Raw genomic sequence first — 10,816 nt, 5'->3', positions numbered from 1 at the left:
GGCCAGAGCCAGTCATCGCGTGCCCGGGGGTCTGCAGGAACATTGGCCCAGCAGAACATCCCCTTCTGAGGAAGTGATGACAGAGGGACCCCTGTGCAGGGGTGGCACAGCCTCAAAGGCAGGAAGCCAGAGGCCAGAGGGGGCCAATCTGCATCCTTCCAGGGAGGAGGACTGAGACGGGACCCGCAGGGGAAACGGGCCGCAGGTTAGGCTCTTCCCACTTCTCAAGGGTCAGGGCACAGGAATGAGGGGCTCTGGAGCCCCTTTCGCCCCCTACCTAGGTAGGTGTCCTCATGAGGATAGAAGTGAATGAATGTTAGGTGAAGGGCAGTGGGGGCACCTCCCAGGACGCCTTCCAAATATGTCTTTAGGTGGGGCCTGGGAGAGGGCAGATGACCATTTGTTCCCGTGGGCTCTCTCCTCTCTGGGCTGGGGGCTTCTTCCGCAGGGCAGCCCAGCCCCCCCATCACAGGCTCCACCTTAGGTTTGTTACACAGCACAAGGCTCCAGCGGGTGGGGCTGGGGGTGGAGACGCACACAAGCAGAGAGGAGGCAGAGGTGGGGAGAAGCACATGCAGGATACAGTCAAACAGGGTTGAAGGACCCCCAAAGCGTGGGAGAGACACCCACAGACAAGTGGGGGCGTGGACAGCCGGGCCCAGCAGGGGGCGGGGGTGCGTGAAAAACTGCTCAGCTCCAACTGCACAATAGTTGAAATGGCCTGGCACCCTCACTCAGGGTGTGACTCCCAGGAGTAGACTCCGTGTCCAGACACAGACCTGGGAGAGCCCAGCGCAGCAGCCAGGGGGTGCCCAGAGAAAGCCAGAGAGAACCGCAGGGGCAGCCAGGACCCTCTTCCTCCCACCTCCCCCAACCAGGGGCAGAAAGGGAGGAAGCTCCCCCAAAGATGTGGGAGGAGAGACTGTGACTTCGGCTTTGTGGGAGAGCCCCTTCCAGACACCCGGCAGAGCAGGAGGGGGAGGGGTGGGCTTGCCAGGGTCGCTGGGACATTCCCGGAGCCCCCACGTCCGCTCTGCTGCCTGTCCCCACCAGGGTCAGAAGCCTGTAACCTCCTCGGGTGTTGCCGGCTTCCCTTCCTCTCCTGGACCCCGCTCTGATCATGTCTCAGGTCTGGTGTCCCCTCCCTTTGGTTCTCATCCATCTCCTTCTCTCTGTGTCTGTCCATCTGTCCTCCGCATCCTGTCTGACTGTCCATCTGTCCATCGCTTTCCAGCCGTCTCCATCCTCCCTTTCCCTCTGCCTTGCTCCCTCCCTGCCGGCTGCACCCCCAGGTCGCCCGCTCTCTCTCTGGTGTCCATTCTGCGTCCACCTCTGCCTCTCAGCCTTCCTGTCCCTTGGTCCCTCCCTCATTCTCCTTCTTTCGTCTGTTTCTTTCTTGCTGTCCCGTTGCCTCCTCCGCCCTCCCTCGGTCTCCTCCGTTCCCCCGGCGGTCTTGGGGTCTCTCCTCTCCTCTTCCATGCCTGTCTTTCTCCGGGTTTCTTCCCTTGTCCTTTTGTGTGTTCCCTCTATGCTTCCTTTTCTGTCCGTCTGTCCCTCCATTTAACCCCCACCCCCTGCTCTCTATGTCGGTCTTTTCCCTCTCGGTCACCCTCTCCGGGTCTCCCCTCTGAGCCTCCTCCTGTCCGCTCTCCTCTCCCCTTGGGGGAGCGCCCGTCCGACTCCGGGGTCCCCTCTCCCTCCCGCCCTCGGTGCGCGCCGGGTCCCCCTCGGCCGGCCGCCCATTGCGCTTGCTTTCTTCCTCCCGCCCCCGAACTCCACCTCCCCTGGGGCCTCAGCCCACCCCACCCCTGCTGCGGGCTGTCTGGCTCTGGGAGCCCCGGGCAGCCCAGGCTGCGGGGAGGGGGCGCCCCGCGCAGGTCCCAGAAGTTACTTTGCAAAGAGGCGGGACAGGGCATGGAACCGCGCAGTCTGCGGCCCTCCATACGTCGCGGGGTCGGAGGGCCGCCCGGGACCCGGTCGCCACCGCCCACCCGGTCCGGGCTTACCTGGGAGCCCGCTGCCCCACGCCAGCCGCCCGCGCGCGCCCAGGGCGAGCAGCACGCACAAGTGCCAGCGCACGGCTGCCGCGCCCATGCTCGCTGCGGCCCGGGCCGGGCCGGGCGTGCGGACGAGCGGGGCGCGGGGACTCCCCCGACCGGCCGCTCGGTGAGCGCTCCTCGCTGCTGACTCCTCCGCCACCGCTCGGGCTCCCAGCCACCAAGCCCGCGCGGCTGACGAGCTGACAGGCTCGAGCTCATTGGCCCGAGCGCGTCGGGGGCGGGGTGCCGCGCAAGGCCGGCCAATCGGAGCCGGTTGCCGGGTCGCGGGGGGAGGGGCGGGCGCGGGGGCCGGGGCCACCCCCTCCCCTCCCCGCGGGCGGCAGGTGGGGGGTGGGGGCCCGGGGAGGCTCGCTCGGCCGCGGGGTGCAGCCTCGACCAGGCTGGGGATCACTTGGAAGCTGCGCTCTTCCTCTGCCCCCTTCTCCCCACTAGACCCCCATCGTCGAGGGTGACTGCGCCTCCGGGAGCAGCACACTCACCCCCAAGGGTGAGGAGGGGGCCTGCCCAGTGGTCCTCGGAAGTCTAGGAAGGCCCGGCGGCATCCATTTGTAGTCAAAGAAATGCAAACGCGCAAAGCGGTATTGTACATTCATCCATCTGGTCGGTAAATGTTTATTGAGCACCTACTGTGTGCCAAGCGCTGGCAGTGCTGCTGTGAAGTAACCCGACAGGACTAAACCGTGGAGATCATTTTAAAATTTACTTTGAAAACAAATGAAATTTTTACCACTCTCCAAAGGACAGTGATCCGTAAGTGTGCTTGTCATAGGACAACCGCAGAACCTATGTCTGGAAGGAGCACCGGGAAATCTCCGTGTGGGACTATAGCACTTTGCCGGCAGTTTCTGCTGGCACGCACGACCCTTCTGCGGGGGTGACCTCTCAGCCAGCAGTTCAATGTCCTGAGAATGCGAGGCCTGGGGCCGCCCCAGTGACAGACCAGGGCGGGGCGGTGGGTTGAGGGCAGGAGGAACATCGCGGTCCTTCCATCCAAGAACTGCTCTGGCCTGGCCTGGGGTCTACACCTGACGCCTGTTGGCCTTTGGCGCCTGGATAGGAGACCCCCGCCCGCCCGCGAGGCGTGCCTGGAAATAAATGGCCCCTCTCAGCCCAAGAGTCTGGACGCTTTAAGGGAAGAAAGTTCAGCAAACCCCAAGGTCCATCTCCTTGACAACCACCAATAAGAGCTCCTTTTTTCTTCCCCTGCTCTCCCGGCCTGACTCAAAGACAAGACTTTCCTCTTTTTGTCCACTCTGCCTGCACCAGTCTGCGCCTGACTTCCTCTCCACGCCAGCGTCCCCTTCACCCCCAAATATTACACTTCCACATACACACACACACACACACCCTCTAATACACGACCAAACATACAGACACATGTTCTCACAATAACTCACACATTCATATACTTCATATAGCCTCAAACATGCCACCTCTTTTTTACATGCAGACATACACACGATTTATTAACTTAATCTCAACATTAATATTGCCTCAGGCCATTACACACACACACACACACACACATTCCTGCATACACCTTCACACGACCTTCTGTAGCTGATCTGCACAGCCCTGGAAAGTTAAGTCTGTGTCCCAATGTGACTTCATATCACAAACAGTTTGTGGCGCTGGTCTGGTGGCTGAGGCAAGGGATCCCCCACATGGGGGGACCAAAAGGGCCAGGCACGGCAGTCCAGGAATCAGAGGGGAAGGAAGTGCTGCTTTGTGCCTCCAGTAAGCCCTCCCCTCCCCCCACCACTCCAGACATTTCCTTCTGCACAGTCGCTTCTGGCTGGTGGCTTAACTAGGGAGACCCCATTATCAGACTTTATTTTGTCCTCTTTCCAATTACGTGGCTTTGGGCGTCTGGGGGAAATCACCCAGAACCACACATTGTCTTGTGCTTTAGGTAACAAGGCAAGAAGTGTGAGTTTGGGGGCGGGTCTTTTCAGGGGGCTCTAACTCATTAGAAACAATGTCCTTTAATGTGTCTGTCCATCGGGGACTCCCCAACCTGGCCAGGTGCCCCCCATACTTGATGGAATCAGGGAAACCTTCTTCCAGGCTCTGTCCCCCCAAATCAAGGAGGCAGTGGAGGTAGGGTGATGGCCTGTTAGAGTGTGGACTCTTGCAGGGGCAGTTCTCACTCACGCCAAGTTCTAGTACCCAGCCTGCCCCCTCTCAGGTGTGCAGACGGGAACGGGGGTTCCTTCTCAAAGGCGGTTGTGGTCTGTGCGGAGGACTCGAGGGGAGTGGGAGGAGGGAGGTGGACATGAGACATACTTGTAAGCCCTGACGAGTGCACCCAAGGAGGTGACAGAGAAAGAAGTGGTCACTTCTGCTCTGGGGGGCACCAGGGAGGCCTCCCAGGGCACAGAACCCCTAGAATTGGGCACAAAGTAGGAGGAGGCGATTTTCCTGATGGACAAGAGAATGTGCCAAGGTTCACTGGAGAAGGTGGGGACTGAGGAGTGAATGTTCTCAAAATACTTAGCAAACTGTGAAGCACTGCGTGTGTGTGACGGTGACACATAGGCGGGCTGCTCACAGAGACTGCGGTGTTTGTGCTGATGGGGTGGGCCGGAGGGGCACCCATATGCCTAGACTCCAGCAAGGGGCATCTCGCAGCCTCTGGAGACTGAGCTGGGCCAGTGGAGGCCCAGGGATGAATTGGATGGTCACTCTGGGAGGGAACACTTCATGGCTTCCCATCACTTTCCAAAAACAACTGGGCACTCTGCGTTCTTCCCTGTGATCAGCCCCATCGTCACCAAACCGCTGTCAAAGGAGGCCCCACAGACACCCCGCTTTCAGGTGTGACTGAAGGCCTTCCTCTGCCAGGAATACCCCTTGTTCCCTTCTTCACTAGACGCACCCACACCCCAACCTCTGCCCCCGAGCCAGGCGCAGGTCCCCCTTGGGGCTCCCGCAGATCTCAGGGCTTCCTGCTCAGAGTCCAGCTCGCCCTGGGTATCACGTCTCTCTCCTTCCAGACCAGGGGTTTCAGAAGGCAGAGCTCACAGCTGATCCACATCTGGGGCCACAGCTCCCAGATGAAGCCAAGAAATGACTGTGGAGTGAAGAATAAATGAATGAACGAATGAATAAAGAAACAAGACAGATATCACTGTCAAGGATTCATATTGCTCCAGGGAGGGGATAAAGATTCTTTGGCTGTTTGATGGGGCCCTAGGACATGAATCCAGCTGCCTACCCTCTCCAGTCACCTCCATCCTCCATGCCCTGTGGGGAAGCTGGGCTGGCCAGCAGGACCGCTGTCCTCCAGGGCCCGTTGGCTCCCCCTGGTGACACCTCTTAGAGGTCTGAGGAGCAGAGGGGAGAGGGAGGGATAAGTGAGCTCTGCTCTTCCTAGGCACATACACAGCCTCCGCCACCCCGGACTCAGCCTGATGACCCCCATCTTCATTGTAAGAACACTTCATTGTAAGAACACTTAAAAATTTTTTTTTTCTTCAGGAGTAATTCTCTTGATTAATAATAGTTGTGAAAGTTATTTGAGAAAATACAGTTCTCTGCAAATATCAACTCTCACTACAGGGATGTTGAGCCTCCATCTTGATGATGATTGTACAGGCTTTGGTCATTCTTTCTTATTAAAAACAGACTTCCATAATAATACCTCTTTGTGTTGCAGACATCTTTAGACTTTTGAGAGCAATCTTTTCTGCAACCCCTCGGTCACCCTGAGCCCCACAGACCAGGCCCCCACCTGTCAAATGAGAGTCTCAGTCTCCAGGACCGTGGACATCTCCATCTCACGGTCCAGAGTCCTCTGAAGTGACCCTCCTGAGTTTCGGCATTCAGTGTCATCTGATCTCCCACTGGCTCTTCCCCTAGTATACAATAGCCATCCATGTCACATGTCCCTGTGTGCCCAGCATTGTGCTCAGAAGTCCTGTGCATTGCATCACTTAGTCCTGAGAGGTAAAAACCACCATCATCTGAAAAAAAATGGAGGCTCAGGCTGTTGCCTGGGACAAGGACAGACCTAGTGAACGGCAGAGGCAAGATTCGAACCCAGGCCTGACTCCTAAAGATGCACTCTTAACCATCACTGGCGAATAAAATCCCCTCTAAGCTCAGAGGGTGTTAGGGAGCTCCTTGTGTCATGTGTCAAACTTTACTTTTTGGTTTCGATATTGAGAAAAGTGGTTTTTACGTAGTGGCCAGACACATTGTAACAGTTCGCAATTCGTGTGGTTGATTTTAGGTGCTACCTAATTTTATCTTCATTCATCTTGCTGATGAGTCCCCATTTTTTATCCCATCTGGAATGACGATACTTCATTTTAAGGCGGGACTGTGTAGAAGTGGAAAGTGAGGGGTGATGTGACACACAGGCGCACCTCCACACCCCCGGGCCGAGGGCACAGGAGACAGGGCAACAGCAAAGAAGGCTTCCCAGAGTCTCCTGGCCGGAGCGTGAACACCAGGGCGCATCCTTCTTGCCAGGTCTGTGCAGCGATTTGCGGTTTACCAAGAATATGCCCACATCGCCCCGGGGTGGACTCTGCTGCAAGTTCATGGACACGCTGACAGGAATTCCCTCCTCCCATAATGCCCTTCCCATCCCATGTGCCCGGCAGACCCAGACTCAAGGCTCAGCGCAGGTGCCCTGTCCCCAGAGCCGTCCCCCTGCTCAGGGCCCTGGGCAGTGAATCCAGCTGCTCAAGCTCTCCCAGCCACCTCCATCCTGTGTGCCCTGTGGGGAAGCTGGGCCAGACAGCAGGACCGTTGGACGCGGGTACCTGGTGGGTGACCTGCATGATGCCCCCGCTACGGGCACTGGTTCAGCTTTAAAAGCTGGAACTTATTAGTTAGTAGATCTGTCCTCTTCTTAGATCGAGATGTTGGGATGTACAGGTTAGACTTCCTGGTTACTAGTACCCCTTCCAGACCTCCACCCAAGGCCTCTGTGGTAAATGGGTGGCTTTGGCTGGGCCATTCATTCTATCCCATGCTCCTGGCCATGTAATCAGTCCAAGCAAGAACACGTGACAAAGCTAAGCCAATCAGATGCCTTCTCTGGGATTCTCAAAGTGTGTCTTCTTCCACATGTGGGCATGAGACAGTAAGGATGAAGCAGTAAGGATGGGTGTCCAGAGCAGTCTGGCACACCACCATGGTGTGGACAGCTGGTCCAAGAGAACAGATACACCAGTCAGAAGCAGAGGGAAGAGATGGGGAGGGAAAAAGGAGAGAGAGAGAGTAGAGAAGGACAGGGGAGGGAAAGGAAGAGGCCTGACAGTGTTTGAAGCTCTGGTCGAATCATCCTGTCTCCTCTTAAGACAGTTATGCAAATTTCTATCACAGGAGGCCAAAATAGTCCTGTTTAATCAATGGGCAGGGTTGGGAGGGTGGTGTCTCCATGAAACGCCACCATTGACAACACGTGCCAGGCCGTGTTCTAAACACTTTACATGTTTTAACTCACGTAGTCCCACAACCACCAGATGAAGGAGGCGCTGCTACTCTCATTTACAGGTATGGAATGCTGAACAGAGAGGTTAAGTAACTTGCCCAAGGCCACCCAGCAGAACTAGAAATGAATGAATAAAGGAATGAATGGGAAGTGTTGCCCTTGGTCACTCAGCCTTTCAGAGCCAAGGTGAGAGGAGCTGTCCAGGGTTCCTCGATCTTGCCTCTGTGCTACAGTCTTAGATGTTTCATGGTGGAGTCCATCCTCTGCCACTTGCTCGCTGTGTGGCCTTGGGCAAGCCGCTGCACCTCTCTGTGACTTCACACAAAATTAACCCCAATAAAAAGTCATATCTGCTCGACGCAGAAAAGACATTAACTTTCTGCTACATTTTCTTCCAGTCTTTTTTCTATGCGCATTTACATTTAAAAAAATTAAGTTAAATTAAGATCGTGTTACACATAACAGCATTTTTTTTTTGACCTCTGTGTTTTTTGTTTTTAGATTTTGTTTGAATTATCTTTTTAGAGGCCTGATTTACATACCACGAAATACACCATTTTAGGCGCGTAGTTTGATGAGCGTGAAAGAAGTTTAACAATTGTGGTAAAACATACATAACATAAAATCTACCATTTTAGCCAAGTGTGCAATTCAGTGGCGTGACACACACTCACAGTGTCGTACGACCCCCCGCTCCCCATTTCTAGAACTTTTTCATCATCCCAAACGAAACTCCGTGCCTCCATTTCCCCCTCCCCTCTCCCCAGCCCCTGGCGACCACCATCCTATTTTTTGTCTCTGAATTCGGTACCTCATATAAGTGGAACCACACAGTATCGGTCCTTCTGTGTCCGGCTTATTTCACTTTGCATAATTTTTTCAAAGTTCATCACAGTCGTCATATGTATCAGAATTTTATTCCTTTTTAAGGATACCGACCGATCCTCTATTCCGTGGATATGCCCTATTTTGTTTATTTATCTGTGGGTGGGCATTTGGGTTGCTTCCACCTTTTAGTCAAAAAGCGAACTATGCTGTCACGAACATGGGTGTATTTAGGTTCAAGGACATACAAATAGTAGTTTGAGCCCCTGACTTCAATTCTTTTGACTAAATACCCAGAAGAGGACTTGCCGAATCATGCGGTAATTCTATGTTTAAATTTCTGAGAAACTGCCATACTGTTTTCCACAGTCGCTGCACTATTCCGTGAGTTTTGACAAATGCACACACCTGTGTAATTTCCACCACGATCAAGGTAGAGAACACACGCTGTACTCCGCTCATTGCCACTTGTTCTTCCTGTCATTTGCCCCAACCCCCGAGCTCAGGCAATTACTAGTCTGATATCTTTGACCAGGGATCAGTTTCGCCTGTTCTAGAACTTTATCCAGATGTGATCATGCATAACGACGCACTCTTTCGTCCGACTTTTGCTCAGCATGCTTTCCAAGTTTCGTTCAACACGTACAGCTTTGCAACCTCACAATTTTCTCTCACTTCCTTAAATTAATTAGCATTATCTTAATTTTCTTAATATGTGGTTTTATGTATTATTTTTTTTCAAAAACCAAAGCCAAGTTTATTTGTTCATTTCTTGCATTTGAAGCACTCCTCGATGACATCCTTGGCCCGAGACTCTTTGCCATCGTCCTTAACCACCACACAACTGCAATCGACCACTTTCCGGGGTTTTCCCTCTCTGTCAATTTTACAGAGGCCTACCCATTGCCCTGGTTTCTTGTTGTCATCAACCTTAATTAGGTTGATTTGGTGTTCAGCACAAAGGGCCTCCACCAACTTGACATACATCACAGTCGGCTCATCGCGGTCGGATGCAAGTGCACACAGATGGGCTTGGCGCTTGTCTAAAGCTTTGGCAGCTTCACGAATGCCACGTGCTAGGCCATCGTGGACAAGGGAGATCTTCAGCACCTCCTGTAGAGCAGTATTAACATCCATTACACCTCTAGCAGCTAGGCCTTCCTCGGCCATGGTGGTGGGTCACGGGAGGAGCTGAATCTTGAAAACACCAAAGCCTTGACTCCGTGCTACTCTGTGGCAGCAAGGAAAGAGAATATATGGTTATATATATATATATATATTTATACATGGTTTTAAAATCAGGTAGTATTCTATCACAGAGATTCACTATAATTTATTTGACCAGTCTAAGCCAATTCGAATTTTTTGCTGTTATATATAAAGCTGAATGGAACATCCTTGTACCGAAATCTTTGTTCACATCTCTGATCATTGCTTTGAAATAGTTCTGAGGAAGCGAGATACCGGGTGGTAGGAATTGACAGTTCCTGTGTCCTTAAACCTGTAACTGAATTGCTTCTCAGAAAGGTGTGACCACGTCTTGTCAATTTCACTTCCTAAGTTCACTGTCCATTCCTCTCCATCTCCTCGGTCTCCTGTGCCCTTTGGGGTCACTCCCTGGCACTCTTCCCAGTGCTGCTGCCTAAGGATGCTACCTGCCTGAACTACAAGCAAGTCTCCAAACCCAAGACCAGCACAGAACCATCAGGAAGCCAGGCAAGGGCTTCATGGCTGCAGATGTGGCAGGAGCCTTGATGCTAGGTAGATAGCGGGGACCCCTGAATGAATTAGAGGGTCACTCATTCCTTTCCCTCCCTCCTGCTGCCAGTGCCCAGCAAGTGGTCTGGCGGAGCAGGCACTGAGACTCGGTGTGACAGTGGAGACATTCGCCTGTGGTCCCCTCAAGCATTTTCTCCCAGGCTAATCGGTGGCAGCGATGACATACAATCAGGAGGCTATGATGCTGGTCAGCGACATCCCTGGGTGGGTCTCAGGATGCAGAAAGACCATAGCTTTCCCCTCCTCTGGGGCCTTGCAATGGTTTGCCATTTGCACGGAAGATGCCAGCCCTTCTCTCGTCCCAGGCCTAGCCTAGTTCAACTCCAAGAATGTGTCTAACACAAAGGAGGGGGAGCCATGTGACCGTGATAACGGTCTCGCCGTGGCTGCTTGCGCCGGGGTGCAGCCAGGGGCAGCTTCCCCTGCACAATGAGCCTTTATGGCATTCTTGCCTGACACCCTTATCTCCCAGGAATGTTGGGGGAGTGAAGCAGACTGGCCCCAAGAGAGCCTGACCAAGGAGCTTGGGCTCTCCCGCCCTGCCCCCAAGGTCATCCACGCTCTTTGATAACGAGTCTCCCAGGGCCAGTCATGGTGACAGTGACAATGGGCACTTGTGCAGGACTTTACAGTTCACAGACTCATTCATCCCCATCATATTATTTGATCCTCACAGTCAAAGGCTGAGGTCAGGAGTCTCGTATCC

At 54.0% G+C, this 10,816-nt stretch overlaps 2 protein-coding genes across 3 annotated transcripts in view; both read right to left on the bottom strand.

Annotated features, from left to right (window-relative positions):
- The window catches only part of SCUBE1 (signal peptide, CUB domain and EGF like domain containing 1), a 115,396-nt gene extending 113,294 nt beyond the window's left edge, over window positions 1-2,102 (bottom strand). The window contains exon 1 of one of the 2 annotated variants that reach the window (XM_039863237.1): window positions 2,007-2,102. In XM_039863237.1, the coding sequence (XP_039719171.1) occupies window positions 2,007-2,094 (88 nt within the window). In that variant the 5' untranslated portion in view covers window positions 2,095-2,102. The remainder of the gene's footprint in view (window positions 1-2,006) is intronic. The other variant, XM_039863236.1, reaches the window with a different exon arrangement.
- Window positions 2,103-9,059: 6,957 nt separating this feature from the next.
- LOC120602911 (40S ribosomal protein S12-like) lies at window positions 9,060-9,501 on the bottom strand. Its single transcript, XM_039863245.1, has one exon. The coding sequence runs from the start codon at window positions 9,499-9,501 to the stop codon at window positions 9,097-9,099; it is 405 nt and encodes a 134-aa protein (XP_039719179.1). The 3' UTR covers window positions 9,060-9,096.
- Between the last annotated feature and the right edge of the window lie 1,315 nt (window positions 9,502-10,816).

The sequence above is a fragment of the Pteropus medius genome, unplaced genomic scaffold (genome assembly GCF_902729225.1).
Source record: "Pteropus medius unplaced genomic scaffold, Ma_sr-lr_union100, whole genome shotgun sequence".
Taxonomy (NCBI): Eukaryota; Metazoa; Chordata; class Mammalia; order Chiroptera; family Pteropodidae; genus Pteropus; species Pteropus medius.
This window is presented reverse-complemented; position numbering and strand designations above follow the sequence as displayed.